Source organism: Nothoprocta perdicaria, unplaced genomic scaffold (assembly GCF_003342845.1).
Source record: "Nothoprocta perdicaria isolate Ctin4 unplaced genomic scaffold, notPer1 scaffold_445, whole genome shotgun sequence".
In the NCBI taxonomy this organism is placed as follows: domain Eukaryota; kingdom Metazoa; phylum Chordata; class Aves; order Tinamiformes; family Tinamidae; genus Nothoprocta; species Nothoprocta perdicaria.
In genome coordinates this window covers 120028-139750 of record NW_020455694.1, presented here as the reverse complement: position 1 = coordinate 139750, position 19723 = coordinate 120028, and the positions used below count along the sequence as shown (strand labels likewise).

General features: G+C 61.9%; 2 protein-coding genes across 2 annotated transcripts in view; one reads left to right on the top strand and one right to left on the bottom strand.

The window, feature by feature from the left end:
- Positions 1-8504: 8504 nt before the first annotated feature.
- DUSP4 (dual specificity phosphatase 4) lies at positions 8505-11892 on the top strand. Its single transcript, XM_026046489.1, has 4 exons — positions 8505-8913; positions 10980-11116; positions 11236-11455; positions 11543-11892. The coding sequence occupies exons 1-4, from the start codon at positions 8505-8507 to the stop codon at positions 11890-11892; spliced, it is 1116 nt and encodes a 371-aa protein (XP_025902274.1).
- A 2091-nt stretch (positions 11893-13983) lies between these two features.
- Positions 13984-19723, bottom strand: part of LOC112953424 (tankyrase-1-like) — a 35039-nt gene continuing 29299 nt past the window's right edge. Inside the window, exons 25-31 of the mRNA XM_026046475.1 lie at positions 18042-18162; positions 17590-17687; positions 16287-16361; positions 15847-15952; positions 15333-15519; positions 14853-15009; positions 13984-14256 (exon numbers count right to left, since the gene is read on the bottom strand). Of these exons, the coding sequence (XP_025902260.1) occupies positions 14170-14256; positions 14853-15009; positions 15333-15519; positions 15847-15952; positions 16287-16361; positions 17590-17687; positions 18042-18162 (831 nt within the window). The 3' untranslated portion in view covers positions 13984-14169. The remainder of the gene's footprint in view (positions 14257-14852; positions 15010-15332; positions 15520-15846; positions 15953-16286; positions 16362-17589; positions 17688-18041; positions 18163-19723) is intronic.

Genomic DNA, 19723 nt, shown 5'->3' with positions numbered 1-19723 from the left:
CTTTGTGGCCTGTTCAGGTGGAGGCACCTCTGGACTGCCCATGGGTTTGTGGCATGGCAAAGCGCTGAGGTGGGGATGGAGAYCTGTAGGTCCCCGTCCCCTCTTGGGGGTCTCCAAAGGAGACCATCTTCTCAGCTAGGTCATGTTGCATGGGGTATTGTCCAGGCATCTCCGAGTATGGAGATCCACCATCTCTCTGCTCCCTGTGCCCCCGTTTCCCTGCTGAGAAGCCCTTTCTCTTGCCTGGGAGGACAAGAGCTATGGGTTTATCCCAGTATCAGATCACTGAAGTCAATGTTGGTTGTGGAAAGAAGCAAGCAGTGACGGAGACACCACCATGGAAGCGTGGCTGTTAGCACGAAGACCTGACCCCTGGAGATGCCCTSAGTCTTCCACTTATATCTGGGCACACTAAATATTCCCACTTGGGCAGCTCTGTACAGAGCCGAATTTGTGTAGCATGTGAATCATCGAGGGACGCTCATTAAAAACTAGGTCACTTAATTGAAACACCTAAACGTGGCTTAGGATTCAGTCTCTGTTTTCACTGTATCTGTGTCTAGGACCAAGAGCATGTTTCCCTCCCCGGTGGCGAGCAGCGGGCTGGGGAGGGCAGGCGCTGCACGATAACCTGTCCATCCCTCACTCACTCACCAGAGTGCGTGTTGCTACAAAACTCATCGCTCGGGGTTTGCACAGGCTGCCCAGCACCGCACGGTGGTTTCTTKTCGGTGCTTCCACCTCGGGTTTCAGTCTCGACTGCGGCAGGAGCCAAATGCTATTTCAGMGCGCCGGAAAACAAAGCAGCTCAGCCCACAGGCGCAGTTTTGCCCCCTCGAGCTGAGGCGCTCGGGCGGGCCGAGCGCATCCGCTCGCGATGCCGGAGGAAACGGTGAGCCGGGATTCTGCGAAATCTGCCCAGGGACGGGAAGTTGGGTAAACGCTGCCGCTATTTTTATACGACTTCTTGCTTGCGCGCTCACGCGGCCCCTGAAAACTCCTTGTCCTCTCGGTGCAGAAGAGCTGCCTCTTTCCTGCAACTAACCTGGCCATCAACCAGGCGAGTTTACTAGGTATTGCTAACTACTCGTGGCTCTTCCTGCCACCCACGGGGCCTTTCATATGAAAGGGATTAAGAGCAAAGACTAAATGAAGAAGCCCCTTSAACAGCTACAAGGACCAAGGTGTTGTAGTTGTCCTCCTACAGGCACCAGAAGCGATGTGTGGACCCCTGAGACGGTTGTGCCAGACTCTGGTCTCTTGTGCAAGCAGGAGGATGAGCCTTTCTTCCTCCTTCTTGAAGAGCAGAGCCACAAAAACCCTGGCTCGTGACCTCTTTCTCCTCACTCCCTCCTACTCGGGGCATATTTACCCCGGGTATATTTACCCCTCAGCGTAATTTCTGCTGCTGTGGCTCCCAGCACCTACAGATGTGTGAATGTGGCTGCACAGGGAATCCGAACCCGCTGCAGGAGCTTCTGCCGCAGCAGCAGCCTCATTAATCCCCCCATCCGCATTGGCTGAGGATTAATTACACAACCTCTTATAGCACGCGGGGGCTCTGGGCTACTGCTAATGATTCATCTGCCTTTCACCCCCTGGAGAAGAGAAAAAGCCGACAGAGAGGCAGTTCTGGTGAAAAGGCTCCTCTTTCTCCAAGCCGGTGTTGCAGCAACATCTCTCTCCCCTGGAGACTTTTCCATAGGGCTCCCAGGTCATGTAGGACCCATAGGTCCCCAAGATAAGCAGGAGAGGGTCACCACATCCTGGTGAGGGCCAGCAATGAACGCCTAGCAAGAAGTAAAAGCACGGTGGCAGCTTGTTGTGATGCTCCCTGGAGCACCGTCCTGGCCTCCAGCTACGTGGCGCCAAGGGACTTCCTGAAGCAGGCACCAACTCTTTGTAATTAATGGCCCTCGATGGATTTTTCTGCCGTGAATTTGTCTAATTGCTCTCTAAGCTGGTGTGAGCACTGAGGCCGCACAGCTTCCCGTGGTTTAGCGTGTCATGCTCTAACCATCCGCCGTGCAAACACTGTCCACTCTTTGGGAGCATTTTTAGATACTACAGGAGAGCATCTCTGAGCCCAGCCACACGGCGACCAAGCGTTTTAACAAGGACAGCCTCCTCCGAAGGGAGCTCCGCTCCTGCACCGTGGGTCCGGGACCCTAAGGAGAGGTTGGGTAGGTCGCCGTGTTCGCCTCCTCTGCAGCTGCAGTGGTGACATTCGTCAGAGCCACCACGTCCATGGTTTGACGTTGAGCACCCTCAGGTCCCTCAGGAGGAGAGCCAGGAACATCGCTGGTTTCCCTCAGCCCTGTGGTGCCTTTTTCCCAAGGCTGATGGAGAAGCAGGTGCTCCCAGAAGACTGCAGAATTCACACCTAGCCACGTACCAAAGAATCCTGCATGGATCAAAGAAGCCCTGCATGGAAAGCAAAGTGTTGGCTAAGTGGGAGAGCTGGCTGCTGCTCTGAACCATGCCGGGTTGGCCATCTCCTCTGGGGTTGTCTGCTYGGGAAGGTCGAGGTGACCTGATGAGCACGTCCATCCATCCTGCTTCCTGACCACAGGCCTGGGCTGAAGCACGGCAGTGCTCAACCATGTCGTGCTTAGGGCCAGCCTTCTGCTGGGACACTTTGTCATCACAAACCACTGCTCCCTTCCAGGTCTCCGTCCCCTTTACACCGTGAAGGGGAGATGGCAGATGAAGCCATCTGCCAAAGGCCACCACAATCCGCGGATGCACAGCAAACCTAGGCCTGCTCTCCGCRAGGTCTCGGGTGAGCAGGGCAAAGCCTCACATCCGACGTCCCAAAGCGAGGCAGCGGCGCTCCCGTTGCGGCTGACACGCACAGAGAGGTGGATATCTCCATGAGACGGGGTGGCGGTGACTCACCGGGGCTGCGTGAGGAGCCGTGAATCACTGTCTGCCAGCGGCCGGGTCCCTCCCTCGCCGGTGACACGGACACGGACACGGACACGGACACACACGGCGGCAGCAGCCGCTGGGGCCTGCGACATGCCCCACGGGCGGCTGGACCCGGCCAGGCCCCGAGGAAACAGGCTGAGCTGGCCTGGGAGGCAGCAGCAGCCGCCTGTAACATCTCTGGTTACCTCCTTGGCAGGGTTTCCGCTCATATCGGGCTTTCCATGGAAAAGGAGAGAAGATCCTAGGGTCTGAAGTAGAGGCTGGATGAAACCAGAGAGGAATTAACCCCTGGGCCAACTGCTTATAAGGTGGAGAGGACTCTCCATCTTACAGAGCCTTTACCAGAGCCTCTCCATCTCCGGGAATGACCGGTCACCTCCCACCATCCGACCCATCCTGAACGTGCAGCCTGACCCCAGCTGGATGGGGCTGGATGCAGGAGCATCAGCAGGAGCTGCTCAGTGTCAAGGCAGCGTGTGGATTTACCTGAAGCAACTCCCTCCTTTCCTTTAATTCACCATCCCTGCTTTCTTTCTACTTCTCCTGTTTCTCTCTCAGCTTCACAGCTCTTCCACAAAGGGCCGTGAGCTGTTGTGGGGCTCCCCGTTGCATGAGCAGCACTCACACGCAGTCCTGGTTGCCTCACTTTCTCCTTGCAGGGATCTTCATGGCCCTCCTCTCATCATCCATCCATCCATCCATCCATCCATCCATCCATCCATCCATCCATCCATCCATACATCCATCCATACATCCATCCATACATCCATACATACATCCACCATTCCAGCAACTAGCAAACCAAAGACATCTTATTGTTTCCCTTTGGTCATTTTCCATGGGGTTGGACCAGATGTGGCGGCGGGTAGAGGGGGGATAATGGTTTATAGGCATTAAGGCCCAGCCTGGCGGGGGTCCGAAGTTAACACTAAACTGGAGATGCCGATGGGGCTGGGATTTGGCTCTGGCGTTAGACACGGTGCCTGGTCCTCTGAGTGCCCTCCAACCATTGCCCTTGAGGGCCGATTAATGAACAGGCCCGCGTGCCCATCGCGCCCCACGGCCGGAGCGGAGGCGCCGCCGCTCTCCAGGTGCAGGTGAACCTGGTTCTGGCACGCGAGGGATCAGCGGGGACCTGCAGGCAAAACCAGTTTGTTCTACCGGATTAGGAGGCAGCTGGAGCCAGAGGAGGAACAGGGCATGAAGCAAGCCAAGAGGCTTTCCACCCCAGGGCTTTATGGAGAGGGAGGCTCCAAATAGCTAATGCACGTGGAGATGCTCCCGACGCTGCACGGGGAGCAGCCGTGGGGCTGGGGGCAACCGGCTTGACCGGTGGTGCAACCCAGCCCCTCACGAAGGAGGACAAGCAGAGGGGTGTCTGTGGATGGAGGAGGACCACGGGGGACGGTGACCTCCGCCTTCAGCCAGGTTTTGCTCCTGGTTCCGCTTGGCCTCGGCGCTCTGATGCTGCCCCGGGCTCATTGCAGGCGAGGACGGGCTGAACCAAAGGTCTCGGCCCCAGCCACCCAAGGGCAACGCGTCGGCGCCCCGGCAGCTCCCTTGGCTTTCAGTAGACGTCTGCTCCTCACGGGATGGGGGCAAAAGCCAAACAAACAACGGCCGATTGCGAAAGGGGGCAGGAGGAGCAGCTGCCAGGCTGCCCGGCGCCCTGGCGCCCGCGACCGGCGCGAGTGCCAAATATTGAAGGCATCTGTGGAGGAGGGAAGCCATGGGAGCCACCTCCTGCTCCTTGGGCGGGAGCTGAGCTTGGGCATGGCGCGTGCTCGGAGGCCTCTCCCCGCCACAGCTCGTGGGCATTGCCACCCCAAACGGAGGGTCTCCGAGAGCCCCGGACGGGCTCCTCTCGGGCACCACTGAAATCCTGCTCTGGGATTGGGACACTGAATGGGGCAGATCGTTTTGGCTGGGGACCAAGGGAAAACCCTGGATTTTGCCCAGCAGCAAATGGGAGGTGCAAACGTGGGGCAAGCGGGGCGCAAGGCAGAGCTTCCTTGGAGACCTGGGAGGCACAGGGCCTCGCATGTGGGAAACGTGCTAGGGAAGGACACTTCTCCCTTGGGAACTCCCCTCAGGTGGTGGAAAAAAAGGGAAAAAATAAAAACCAAAAAAAAMCCACCAAAACCCAAACCAACAACATGAGATGGTGACAGCCCCGTGCCCGGACCGTTCCTGTGCCCGTGTTGCAGGACCTCGGGACCATCCTGTCCCGACACCTCTGCCGAGCATCACCATTTGGGGGCTTTTCCAGGGACAGAAGCCCCCCTTGCTCCCGGCTGCTCCCGGCAGGCACAGCCCTGCGGCGCCCTCGCCGCGCGTCTCCGCAGCGCGGACGCGAAGCGCCCGCTCCGCACCAGGCACAAGTGGGTCAGGGAGAAGCGCCCCGGGCAGTGACTCATCCCGGGGCTGATTGGGCAACTCCCGGCAGCGGGGGRACAAAGAGGGAAGGAAAAACAGCTGGCCCGAGGAAGAGCAGGGTGTTCCCGAGCCCTTCCTTCCTCTGGCCCCTGCTCCTAGCACCTCTCGCATCCACAAAACACGGGACGCTCAGCCCTTAAGACCCCACGGATCAGCATTGCCAGGTCCCTCCCAGGGGCTAGGGCTCCGGCACGGGGATTTTCTCTCCAGCAAAGCATCAGCAACAACAAAAGAAAGGGTAGCGTAAGGAATAGGTAATTTTCCCATGCTCCGTTCCCGATGGAAGGTGCAGGATGGGGTGGTTTCTCCAAGAAACAGCATCATCCCCGGGTGGGAAATGCCAGCAAGTGCTGGGATCTCCCTTGGGAGGCCTGAAGATCTCCCTAGCACAGAGGCTGGAGCTGGATAACGCCGCTGACACGGGCTGGAGAACCCCAGATCCCCTACGGCCACCCACAGGCTGGTGGTTCCTCTTTCCCTTTCTCACTTCCCCTTCCCTGCCCTCCGTGGGCTTYGCTTTGCCCTTGGGAGAGCCCGCGGGACCGCCCCGTCCTCCTCTCCCTCACCAAGGGAGAAAAGGACACAAAGGGTTCTATTATTATTACTATTATTAATAGTAATAGTGTGCGGCTGGACTGCCTGGGGAGAGGCACCAAGCGCCAGTCGGTTCGGGGGACAATTTCACTTTCTTTCCGTGGTCTCTGCCGAGGGCAGCAGGATCGGCCCTTCCTGCGCCGGGTCCCTTTTCCTGCAAGACCTCAGCTCGGCTCGGAGCGCTCAGGGATGTGACGCTGACGGGCACCGATGCCAGGGAGGGCCGGAGGAACAGGGACCAAGCTCTGGCCACACGGTGTCCGCGCGCTGACCCGGCTCCGGCCCGTCCTTTCCTGCTCAGAAGCACGGGTTTCTCTGCTTTGAAGCTGCCGTATTCATAGAAATCAGCGGGAGATTTGTCATTCATAGTCTGATCGCATGAGTCTAACGCGGTGTATAAATAGGCTGTAGTCACACTTACATAACGCTGCCTCATTTATGATCTTAAGCCTAAGGGAGAGACGTCGCTGCCCCAGCTTTTTCTTCCTGGCAGAAAACATCTCTGCAAGCTCATCCTGTCTCGGGGGCCGGGTGCTTAGCTCAACCCTGGCAATTGTTGCTAAATTCAGCATTAAGGGTCCCTGGGCTTCTCCTCGCCTGGTTTTGCAATGCAGGGGGCAGGAGGAGCGTTTGGATACTCAAACAAATGGGTATCTATCAGCAGGCAAATTTACAGCCCGGCTCTAATTTGGTTTCCGCTGCCACGGCGAGAGGAGGTGTAAATCCCTCTCCCTTAATCCACGGTACATATTGGCATTTAATCACCTGACTATGCAGCTCCTTTGACAACTCATTTCCCTCCAGCCTCCTTCTTCAAGTGCCTCTCCTGGCGAGTCCCTGTAAAAGATGATGCTTGGAATCGGCAGGGAAGGAAATGAATGTCCCAGGCGTGCGTGCTCGCGCTCTCTCTCTCTCTCTCTCTCTCTTTTACCCATTTATTTTCCAGGGACAGGGCATGGAGCGGAGCGGGAGAGGAGGACTCGCACACGGAGAAGCGCCGGCCACAGCTGCACCCCCGTGCGCCTGCAATCACGATGCTGCCCCACGGATGCCCACATAAACGTGCGAGCACAAACCCAGTGGGGCTGGTTCACCCCGAGCTGGGGCTGAACGGGGCAGCAGGCGCTGCCTGCGCTGGCAGGAGCGCCGGGTCACGCAGCTTTAGCCCAAAGCTTGGGCTGACCCCAGCAAAAGGCCTGGGTGACAGCAGGCGAGCTCATCCTGGTGCCGAGAAAAGCTTCCCACCTTTCCCTGGGCCAGCTCAAGTTCAAGCTCTGCTTCTGTGCAAATGTAATTCAGAATTGGTTTAAAATCTGACCCTTTGTTTCTTTCTTTCTTTTTCCTTTTGGTCTCTTTGAGAGTGCAARCTCGGGAACCTTGAGACAAACAAAACGTGTCCCTATGGAGGCAGGCGTCTCYGCTGGTCACAGCCGTTTTGGTTCAACAGACACAGGTTTTGTCTTTGCTTTGTCTTTGTGCGATGCAGGTGGAGACTGGAGCCTAAGACAGAGCAGGAACCGCTGGAGGCGCCAGCCCCTCCCCAGGTGCTGCCCTCTGCGGAGAGCAGCGGCTGGGACAAAACCCGGCCGCTTCTCCTGCCCCACAGACCGTACCCGCTGTGGGGCCCGGGCAGGCCCAGCTGGGCCTGGCCGCGCTCGCGCTCCCCGGCTGCTATTGCCGGCACCGGCTTTGTGGAGGGCGCCGTTTCGGTTTGCCAGCGGCGCTGGAGGGCGACCTTCAGATCCCTGACGAAAGGCCCCTTCCCGAGCAGATGGCGACTGCGGGGAGACCCTATGGAGTCAGGGGGAGTGGCCCTCCAGGGCTGCAAGCTCGCTTCTTTACCTTTTATTGCCTAAAATAGCACCTTTCCGCAGGAGGAGTGAACCCGAGAGTGCTTCTGTGGGGCTGCTCCCCGGCAGCTGCTTGGGGGGAGGTTCAGGGCTCTTTCAAGCTGCCGAGCGGGCTTGTTGGGGGTGGTGGAAGAGATGGGAGGAAGCAGCAAAACCGGGGGGGTTTTCGGCAGATCCCGGTGCCTGGCGTGGAAGCTGAGAGGCACGGTGCGGGGGGAGAGGAGTGCGGGTGCATACGCTTATGGCTGTGTGCTTGCATAGCGACGCATATAGAGCCATACGCCGCATGCACACGCACCGAGCCCCGTTCATGTGTGCGTGGGTATGGGGGTGCGGGACCCCCGTGTCACGCAGGGCGCCCAGGCGCCGCCCCCGCCGCGGCCGCGCGCGCGCCGCTCACAAAGGCGCCGCTTCCCCCCATTCACAAAAAGCGCGCGGCGGAAGCGCGCGCGGGGCGGGGGGGAGCCAAACATGGCGGCGCGCGCGCGCGCGCGCGCGCGCGGGGGGAGCGCTTTTGTGAATGGAGGCGGTGACGTCGGCGGCCCATTCAGCCTCGCGCGCCGCTCATGAATGGGCGGCGCGGGGCGGCTCGTGAATGGGCGGCGCGGGGCGGGGGCGGCGGCGCGCGCGGCGCGGCGCGCGGGTAGTAAAGGCTCCACCGCCGCCGCCGCCGCCGCCGCCGCGGGCTGCGCCATGGTGGCCGCCGAGGGGCTGCGCGAGATGGAGGGCAGCGCCCTGCGGCGCCTCGTGGGCCGCGACGACGGGACCGGCGTTGGCGCCGGTACCGGCGGCCCCGGGCGCTGCCTGCTGCTGGACTGCCGGCCTTTCCTGGCGCACAGCGCCGGGCACATCCGCGGCGCGCTCAACGTGCGCTGCAACACGATCGTGCGGCGCCGCGCCAAGGGCGCCGTGAGCCTGGAGCAGATCCTGCCGGCCGAGGGCGAGGTGCGCGCGCGCCTCCGCGCCGGCCTCTACGCCGCCGTCGTGGTGTACGACGAGCGCAGCCCGCGCGCCGAGGCGCTGCGCGACGACAGCACCGTGGCGCTCGTGGTGCGCGCGCTGCGCCGCGACACGGCGCGCGCCGACATCCGCCTCCTCGCAGGTACCCGCCGCGGGGGTGCGGGGGGCCCCGTGGGTGGGGGGCAGCCCCGCGGATGTGGCATGGGTAGGCTATAGAGGGGGGCAGCCCCTTGCACAGCTGTGGGGCAACCCCTGTGGCAGTGCAGCTGTCGGGTAGAAAGGGGGTGACTCCATGGCTATGGAGACAGGGCGCAGCCCCACGGATGTGGCAGAGGGCAGATGTTTGAAGGGTCACCCCTATGGCCACGTGCATGGGGGTGGGTCATCCCCGTGGCTGTGGAGATGGGCACAGCCGTACGGATGTGGCACTAGGAGGCTGAGGATGGCAGCAGCCCCWGGGGCAGGGCTGGGGGCAGCCCCRTGGCTCTGTAGCTGGGAGTGGAAAGGGGGTGACCCCATGGCTATGGAGACAGGGGGCAGACCCACAGATGTGGCACTGGGAGGCTGTGAAGGGGAGCAGCGTGTGGGCACAGCTGTGGAGCTGAGGGACATGGTGATGTGGTGGTGGTTGAGGGTATAGAGGGCATGAGCCTGTGGGTATGGAGATGGGGGCAGTCCCATTGGCACCACTGAAGAGGAGCTGGGTCCTYGGGGTGCAGCTGTGGGCATGTGGGGCAGCCCCATGGCTGGGGGGCACCCTGTGGCTTTTGCCCCAGGCTGAGGGGCACCCCAGGAATGGGGCTGCAGGTGGTGCTGGGGACGAGGGGACAGCCCCAACACGCCGGCCTGGGCCTGGTTAGAGCAGGGAGGATTCCCTGCCCTGTCCCCCGCGTCCCTTTGGGCTTGACCCCAGCCCCGTGGTGTGGGGCAGATACGTGGTCCCGTGTGGGCAGCCCTCGGGCTGGGTCTGTGCAGGTTTTGGAGCGACGGCCGCGAGCGGGGCTGCCCTCGGCGTCAACCGGGGCGCCGAGAGGTTGTTTCGGGAGGGGCTGCTCCCTGGGCTGCTGGCGGCGGCTTCCCGCTGTCCTCCTTTATGCGTCGGATTGCTTGGAGCAGGAGGCGCGGAGCAGCCAACGCAGTAGCGGCTGCACGGGAGGGGGAGCTGCCCTTTCCCCTTTATTTCAGTGGTTATTTTGGGGCGCCGGGCGCTGCCGGGGGGAGCCCTCAAGCATTTCAGTGTGCGGCTCCTGCCCAAGGARCCGCCTCGCTGCGATGCCGGGCGCGCTGCCTCGCGTCGCGCCCGAGGCCCRGACCCGTCTGACGCGGTCCCTGCCTCAGGGCCTGGCTCTCCTTGTTGGGGGCGGGAGAAGGCAGCGCAGGGCTTGCCGAGGGGCTGGGGTCCCTCTGGAGCCACCTCGGGGTCCCTCTGGGCTGCGCTGCTGGGGGCTGCTGCTTGGAGGCTCCAGCCTCGCCGAGGGCCGGCGCGGAGCCGCGGCCGGCCGAGGAAGCCGTGCGGAAAGGCTGGAGCGGCCGCTGCCGAGGGCCGGCCCGGGGGGGCTGCGCACGGCATAGCCGAAATGCCCCCTTTCTGCAGGCGTAGAGGCTCGAGGCTGCCGGGGTGGCTGGTGCGGGACGGAGAGACCTCCCCGCGGAGGTTACGGTCGGGTGCCCTGGCCCGAGGAGCCGGCCGGCAGCAGCTCTGTATCTGTCTGTGTCTGTTGCCAGGCCTGGAAGGGCCGCGGGGGCCTCTGCTCCATACGGGGGGGTCTGTGACCCGCATCCCGGGGAGGCTGCAGGGGCCTCTCGGAGCAGCGCGGCGCCCAGCAGAGGGGCTGGGAGCAGCTTCGCCCCATGGAGCAGGCGATGCTGGCGGCGAATGCTCCATCCTCCTGGAGGCTCCGCTCCCGCCTCGGCTTCATTGCCGGGGGCTCCGCTCCCGCCTCGGCTTCATTGCCGGGGGCTCCGCTCCCGCCTCGGCTTCATTCTCGGGTTTGACCTGCAGCAGCCGAGCCCTGGAGCAGGACAGGGGCAGCCTGGGGCCCCGCAGAGCTGAAGGCCCCGGGGACGGTTTCCCAGCCCCAGGGTCCCTGCCGCATCCCAGGGAGCCGGGTCGGAGGCCGCTGTCCCTCGGTCTCCCCGGAGCCTCATGCAGTGGCGCCGTGGGAGCCGGCGCCGCTCCGGGCTCACGCTCGGGCTCTCTCCCCGCAGGCGGCTACGAGCGCTTCTCCTCCGAGTACCCCGAGTTCTGCTCCAAGAGCAAGTCGCTGAGCAGCGGGCCGGGCCCCGGCGGCGCCGAGGGCCTCGACCTGGGCTGCAGCTCCTGCGGGACCCCCCTGCACGACCAGGTAGGGCCCGTCCGCACCTCGGCCCGCTGGGTGAAGCTGTGTCCGTGGGTCCCCCCGAGGCGGCATCGGGGTGACGGRGCCTCCGGGCACCGTTCTCACGTCCCCTCTTGTCCCGCCAGGCCGGGCCGGTGGAAATCCTGCCCTTCCTGTACCTGGGCAGCGCCTACCACGCGGCGCGGCGGGACATGCTGGACGCGCTGGGCATCACGGCGCTGCTCAACGTCTCCCCGGACTGCCCCAACCACTTCGAGGGCCTCTACGAGTACAAGAGCATCCCCGTGGAGGACAACCACAAGGCCGACATCAGCTCCTGGTTCATGGAGGCCATCGGGTTCATCGGTGAGGCGCCCGGCCGGCGGGCGGTTGTGCGGGTGGGCACGGGCTCGGGCGCCGCTCTCACGGCCCGTGTCCCCGTCCCCGTTGCAGACGCGGTGCAGGAGCGGCGCGGCCGCGTCCTCGTGCACTGCCAGGCCGGCATCTCGCGCTCGGCCACCATCTGCCTGGCCTACCTGATGATGAAGCAGCGCGTGCGGCTGGACGAGGCCTTCGAGTTCGTGAAGCAGCGCCGCAGCGTCATCTCGCCCAACTTCAGCTTCATGGGGCAGCTGCTGCAGTTCGAGGCGCAGGTGCTGGCCACGTCGTGCGCCGCCGCGGCCGCCAGCCCGCCCTCGGCCGCCCCCGCCGCCCCCTTCGTCTTCAGCTTCCCCGTGGCCGTGGGGGCGCCGGGCAGCCTGCCCTACCTGCACAGCCCCATCACCACGTCGCCCAGCTGCTAGCGGGCGGCCGCGGGGCGCCCTCCCTCACCCCGGCGCTGGAGCCGAGCAGGGAACGGCGGCGCCGGGGCTCCCCTCTCTCCATCCTCCCCTTGCCCTGGATTAACCAAGGGGGGGGGACAGCCCCCCCACACAAACCCCACACCCCCCTTACCTGGCGCTCCCCACCCCTGCCCCATGGGGTGCCCGGAGGGGTTGAGCCGCGTGAGGAGCAAGGGGAGGCGGCGGCTGAAGATGAAGATGGGCCCCCGCCACTGCGCGAGGAGGCTGAAGGCCCCGGGGGCCAGAGCCACCCCCCGCCGCTGTACATAGGAGTGGTTTTATTTTATTACCGTTGCTGTTTTGTTTTTCTAGAGGTCCAGTTTTTATTTATTGCCTGGGGGCGGGTGGGGGGTGGGAGGCGGCGACCTGGAGCACATGGAAATAAAGGAGTTTGCAGCAGCCGGGGCTGGCGCCGCTCTGTCCGGGGGCGCTCAGACACGCGGCTCCGCACGGGGCAGCTCTTTAAAAACGTGTTTATTGGACCTTAGACTATTAGTACAAGTATCGCAGATCAGACGCAGAGCCAAGCACATGGAGAGRCCAAACTGGGGCGCGGCAGAGCTGCTGCCCAAGCCCCTGGCGGCCAAGGACCTGCCCCTCATCACCACCATCATCATCATCATCACCATCATCACCACCACCTTCCAGGGAGGGAGGGGGAAGAGGAGGAAATAAATAAACGACGCCCCCGGTGCGGGGCAACCAAGAGAGGAAGCGGGGCTGGTTAGGAAGGAGAGCTACACCAAAAGAAGAGGGGAAACCYGTGAGAGCTGCCCCGGCCGGGGGGCTGCTGGGGGCACGCGGGGGCCGCCGCGGGGACCCCTGTTCTCCCCCTCCTCGCCAGCTCCAGCTGCTCCGCGGTGGCTCCACAAGCGGCCGCGGGGGCAGAGCCAGCAGCTCCKCTGTTGCACTTTTGGGGACCAACGGCCACTTTTTGGGGACCCTTTGCACGGGGGCCGCCTGGCCCCTCGCTGGGCCCGTGCCCGCGAGGCCGGGCTCTGCTCACGCCGGGGCTTCCCAAGGGTCCTTGCCTCTCCTCCGGTGCCGGGCGCCGCGGGCACCTTCTCCCAGGGCGCCCGCTCGGAGGTGCCGGAGCRGCTGCGGAGCCTCCATCATCCCTGGGGGATGGAGGCCCTGGGCTGCGGGACCTGCCTGCGCAGGGAGGCTGGGCTGGGGCCTCTCCAGAGGCCGCTCCCCACGTCCATCCCGCTGCGTGCTCCGGGTGGGAATCCGGGTGCGTGCCGGCTGCTCCAAGGGGGCCGGGCGAGCGGCGCTCAGCCCCACCAGGGCCCCGAGGGGCACGGGCGCCTTTCCCCCCACACAAACACACACCGTGGCAGCGGCTGAGGCGAAAACCAACCCCCGGGGCAGCCGAGCGCTGCCCAGCCTGGCCGGCTCCCCGCAACGCCAGCGCTACCCCACGCGCAGCCCCAACACCAGCGCCCGCCCGTTATCCGCGGAATCCGCTCACAAGGACCACGCGGCGTCCAGGCAGGTCACCAAGGAAGGAGGGACGGACGCGGGCGGGATAGCGCTGCTTCCCTGGGGAGCCGGCCGGCCAGACATCRCCCAGCCAAGGCAGGCCGAGCGGTGCGGGTCGGGTCGCTCCGTGGGCACCTCCCGCCGGAGCCGGCTCCCCCTTTGCCCTCTCGGGCCCTGGGCCTGCTTGGGGGGCACGGGAAGAGCGCCCGGGCACGCGCGCTGCGGCCGGTGCCTCCTTCCCGAGCGTCGCTGGCAGCGCTGGCCTGGGTCACCGTCGTGCAGAGCGTCCTCGGGCCGGGCCCAGCTTCAGGGCGCAAAAGGAGAATAAATAGCCGGGTGGGCTCCCTCGGGGACGTCCAGCGAGCGCTGCATGCTGAGCGGGAACCAGGGAGRAACAGGGTGACGGGCCGGGAGCAGCCCGTCCCGTCCCGGGCGTCTCTCGCGTGCGGCGGCGCTGGTGAGGCCGGCCGGTCGCAGGGCAGCGCTCCCCCCGAGCAATGGGGCTGAGCAAGGGGGCTGCTCCACGCGGGCACGGCGGCCAGGGCAGCCCCCGGGAAAGCTCCCTCGGCGGGAGCAGCAGCCGCCGGCCCTGCGGGAGCTGCTCGGCCAGCGCTCGCACCGAGGGAGCGGTGCTTCACGCAGCACACACAGCTGCTTCCGGGCCTTGTAGGAATTTTATAGGATACGGATTTTCTGAAACACGCGTCCGTCCAGTCCGAGAGTGAAGTCGCATCCCGCCGCGCTGCCCCGCGGGCACTAGGTCTTCTGCTCGGCTGCTGTCGCTGTCTGTGAGGGAGCCTCTGGTTTCACAATCTGGTACGTAATGAGATATTCTGGGTATGCCTGGAAGCAAGCCAAGAAAAAACCCAAATCACCACAAAAGTTGGTGCAAGGCCAAGCCCACCCTCTGGGGCCGCGGGTGGGACAGGCAGCACGAGGCTGCAGCACCCTGGGCGTGCACACAGGCTGTTCACAGCCGGGGAACATCACTTAGAGCCCCMAGGGGACCCAGGAAAGCAGAGCACGGACGTGGTCTGTAGGGCCGAGCTCTCGCCCCGGTGCCGGGGGACCCGCAGGCCCCTCCACCAGCGGCTCCCTGCCGGGGACAGGCTGCAATTTGTGCTCGGAGGAGAAAGGAGCAAAGGAACCAGCTGGTTCCTTYGGGAACTGCCAAGGGAAGCTCCGTGCTCACAGGTCTTCAGGCCCTGCCCGGTCACAGCGCTTAGCAGCCTCGCCTGGATTCAACAAGGACAAGAGGCTGTCCTAGGGCTGCTCCGAGTCCCAGCGGATGAGCTCTTTGAAGGAAGGTCTTTTCCCACCACAAGGATTCTGTGATTCTATCCCAAGCTCACGCGATCCTGCAGCCCCCCAGCCTAGGGAGCAGAGTGGTGCCGGGCTATCCCGGGCTATCCCAGGCTCTCCCGGCGCCGCCCGCCTACCTGCTCTCCGCGGTAGATGACGTACTCGGCGTAGGCCAGCCCGTTGACGCTCGGCCTCCCGATGACCGAGTGGTGGCCGGGCGGCGCGTGCGCCATCTTCATGGTGCTGAACTGCAGGAAGGACTTGCCCAGGGTCACTCTGCAGAAGAGCATCTGCCTGCAGGGAGGGCGGACAAGCTGAGCGCCCCGGCGGGGGCCGCAGTCTCCGAGCGGCCCCGCGGGCCGTGCAGGGCACGAGGAGGGCGCGCGGGGCTGGGCTGGTGCCAAACAAACCCGGGGCAAAGCTCCCGGCCTCCACCCGCCCCATGGCTTTGCGCCGAGACAGCAGGGCTTTAATGGACATTCTCCTCCGACTTCGCTTTGAGCCTTGCTGTTTCGGCCACCGACTGGTCCTTGCTCGCAGCCCTGAGTGTCCGGCCGCAGTTTTGGACCCTGCGGCACTTAGGCCCAGCCCAAGGGCAGCACGAGGCGGGCGCGTACCTGTGGCAGAGGTAACAGGAGCGGTCCTTGTGCGTGGGGCAGCCGGTGCCGCCGCCGATGCCGTACACATACTGGTTGCTTTTGGAGGAGTTCTCCGCAAAGTAGATGCCGGCTCCGAACATGCCGCCGATGTAGGCGTGCCGCTCGTCAAAGCCCTTGTGGATGATGGCGTTGATGAAGGGGGAGCCTGCGGAGCACGGGGCGGTCACGGGCGGCTCCGCACGCGGAGCAGCCCCAAAACGGCCTCCCCGGGCGCTCTCAAGGGCTCCTGCCCCTGCTCACGTTTATTGAAGGCAATAACCCCCCTCCTCAGGTGCTGCGGAGGATGGGGGCGGGACGGACACCCCCAGCCCCCTTCCTATGGGGATKTGGGACAGAAGGTGCACAGGGAACGTCCGCGTGCGGGGAAGGCTGCTCTGCGAGCTCCCCTCCATGTGCGGGATACACCCTGCCTTGGCCCAGCGATTCCCGGGGCAGGGGGAGGCCCTGCCGAGGAGCCTCCGCGCCTCCTCACCGTGGAAGAGCATGCGCTCGTTGTGGTGGTTGTGGTTCTCCTCCGACACCTCCTTCTGGCGGTGGCAGAACCTCTCCCGCAGCTTCTTGTTCACCACCTTCTGGATCTGCAGGGCGAGCAACAGCGCCCRGCAGGCGGCTTAGGTTTAGGAGCTTCCCAGAGGTTAGGTTTAGGAGGCAGGACGGAGCTTCCCAGAGCTGGCGCTAAGACACCCCAGTGGTTTAGAAATAATAACGATAACAATATCGGGGCAGTCCTGCAGCTGAGGCTGAGCCTCCCCGCCACCAGAGAGGTCTGAGGCAGCGGGGTTTGCAGCTTGCCTTAAAGCCTCTCCTCTGCCGGGCAAGCTGCGCTTCCCGACGTCTGACACACGCTAAACGCTAAAGAAACGGAGCAATTCCGGAGGAGAGACGTGAGGAACTGGAAGCTTTGCCACTTACCCTGATGACGTTGTACCTGTTGAAGATGCCGCCAGCATTCCCGCCGTCCCGGTGCTCCCGGATCGTACTTTGCATCTAGGCGAGAGAACAGAATAGGGAATCAGTGCACGGAGCTCGCTAGCCGAGCCAGGCACCCACTGCAGATCTCAGCATTTCAGAGGCAACAACAGGCATTAAAAGTGTTCAAAAATGAACTACAAAGTGCCAGAAAAGAAGAGATTTCAGTTGTAAATTCCATTTCCTTGGGCAGCAATGCAGTTATGTGTAGACACTAAGACCATTCTGGAGTAACAACTCGGGTGCTTCTAACGAGCCCAAGGTCTGCATTAGACCTTAGTCTGCACAGACATTAGGGCTGCATTATTAGGGACAGGAAGATGCCTGCACCAAAAGCAGAAATCCTACGTCATTAGCAGGTCCCCAGGGTAWTCGGGACAGCTTCCCGGGATCATTTCAAGGGATATTTAGAGCTGCAGCAACGTTACTTAGTGATTTAGTGCCAATAAACATCCCATTTTGCTCGGGCAGAAAGGTGCCCCTCTCTGTCAGCTAGGCCTATAGGAAAATTCTGTGCAAACTCTGTGATTTAGACTTTTCCAATGAAAAACAAAAAAGATTCCTGGCTACACTGGCAGCAGCTGTGAATATTTAGGCTCTAAAAGCCCCCCCAGCCCTACTGCACCACAAGGGAGGAAGAGCAACACACAGAAATGCACAGGAATCCTCAGCTTCTTCCAGCCTCAACTCTCCCAAAAGCCTCACGCCTCAAATAAGCCCTCAAAAATTTTTTTTTTCTTTTTTGTTATTGTTTGGATATTTCTTCCCCTCTCAAAATTATCTCATGGGAGGTAAACCTGCAGCCAGCTCCCAATGACACAAGAGCACCTTGCACCGTCACTCAGGCCAGGCTCCAACCTGCTTGGGCAGGAGGCAGCAAAAGGCTTTTCCATCATTCTTAGCATTGAATTGTCAAGGCTATATTCGAAAAAAATAAAATAAAACAAAATAAGGCAATTACAGGGTCTAACTTCCACGCCAGAGCTGTACAATTCGCAGATAAAAACACATTTTATCACTTCTGATGGACGCTATGTGCAAACAGCCCCTTTATCTTTAGGTCCAGCACTAACAAGAGGAGAGAAACAGCCCCTTTTTTGTTGGCTTCTAACTCGGTGACACTTCTGGCATGGGAATAAAGGACTCGTGACAAAAGGCAGACGGGTACCAGTGTTTAACAGGGCATGKAGGAGGTGTTTATGGGGGCGCTGCCCCGGGAGGGCTGCAGGGAGGATCTCGGCAGTACCTCTTCCTCCACGGATTGATACTCCTTGTCGTCGGGAGCCAGGTCCAGCAGAATGGTGCCCTGGCTCACGCAGTGGAACGTCAGGTARGGGTTGGTGCCTGCCGGGAGGAGGAATTAGACGGGTAAGAAAATTAAATGGATAGCAGGAGAAAACAGCCCCAGCTCTGCTTTTATCCAGTATCACTGCGATTCTTCTCAAGTCAGCCCCGTGCAGCAGGAAATGCAAAATACAGAGCCCAGAAGCAAAATACAGAGCCCAGAGGCATCACTGCAGGCACACGGGGTGATTTCCTTGGCAGCAGGGCCTTCAAGGCAGCAGGACAGAGCCGGTTTGGGGCTCGCCAGCAGGCACCGAGCGCCCCGGCTCCCCCAGGGCCCGGGGGAAAGGCAGCATTCACAGGAGGCAACCGGAGGCTGCACTCGGGGCTAAACGGCCAGGAGGTCGCGGGTACCTTGCTGTCCTCCCAGAAGCCTCTCCACGCCTTTTATCAGCTTGTGGCGGTGTCCGTAGGCGTTAATCCCAATTTCTTTCAGCTCCTCGTGCCCCATGTCCGCCAGCACGTCCAGGGTTATCTGCAGAGGTGAACACACCACAAAAATGCCTTATTCCCGAGGCTGAAGCCTGATCCTTTCAGGAAATGGGGAGAAATGCTTTGTGCTGTGATCGTATTTGTGTAACTGGTGCCTCGCGGCGCTCCTACCTGCTGCCACCTCCTGGCAAGACCTCCCTATCCCTCCCTATTCCTCATGTGGAAGCAGGAGGCAAAGAACATTAAGGCCAGGCGACTCCTGGGAACAGTGTGGAATTCCAGGGTTCTTTCTCCCTGGAAAACCATTCCAGGTTTTACAGTGCTGTGTATTTGGGAAGTTCCCTGTGGAGGGTGCTCCTACTGTGTACATCCAGGCACTGCCACCCAGCCTGCTCTTTCTGCAGATGAGCAGCACTGGGAGCACGGGCACTTGCAGCCACTTGCTTTCACACACCGAGATTTCTGCCAAACCTGTCTCAAATTCCCAGGCCGTGCGGATTCCTGGTGAAAGCAGGCAATGAAATGCACGCTCAGAGGAGCTTTTCTTTTTAAGAGTAAAAGGMAAAAGGCTCCTTTTTATTGTTGTAAAGCACTTGTGTGCCAAGATGGTATTTTTCAGACCTGCAAGAAACAGACTCCACCTGCATCCACACRAAACCTACTTGCAAATGGGAACTGCAATGGGAAGCTCAGCAAGCAGCAAGGAATGGTGCAGCCTGGTTCAAAAGCCTTTGCTGGAYTGCCAGCACCATGGGGATGGGCTGATCTCCACCAGAAGGACAAGAGGAGCTATGAAAGCTTCAAAGGAGCTATCAAAGGAGCTACRAAAGCTTCAAAATGCAAGAGCAGCAGAGCCCATTTCCTTCTCGAAACCTTATTAGCAAGGGGAGATTTTAGGAACAGGTCAGGGGTTAAGGAAGGAAAGCGGGAACGAAGCCAGCGCTGCAAAGGAAAGTTCYGGAAAGGTGGGCATGGGAAGGTGAGCAGCACACAGGCTGGTCTGGAACTACGAGGGGCARTTGCAAACGAAAGAAGAACGCCTGCCCTCCGCATGTAAGAAGGGACACAGGCGTACACAGCGTGCCAGCCTGCAGCCGCCCCCCTGCCACGTTCAGCACCGCTGGAGCTGCTTTTTCCCCAAGTCACACATCACCTTTAAGCGTGTCTTTCCTGAGCCCTCCCAAGAGACGAGGAGCAGAGGCCAGGGGCTGCAYTGGAAACTCCCCCGCTCCCCAAGTCCCGCTGATGCTGCGGCCTCACCCCGACCTGCCACCGCGCTGCTGCATCCCGGGAARCCACCATCCCTACGGAGCTTGTGGCCGCAGCTGGAGCCTCTGCAGACACAAGCGCCACGGGCGGCCCCTCGACTGGCCAAACCTCGTTGTGCTTCGATGGCCCGGGCTCAGACTTGGCAGAATTTCCAGCATAACCCTGAGATCACGAGTCAAACTGGTCAAACTGGCAGCACTGGCAGGCACTGCTTTTCTTTTTCTCTCTAAGCAAGTGAAAACCACTGGACGTGTGAATCAAACACCCACAGAACCTCCCATGGTTTCTCTGAGAACACATGGCCATTGTCAAGCACTTGCTGATTCATTTGCAGC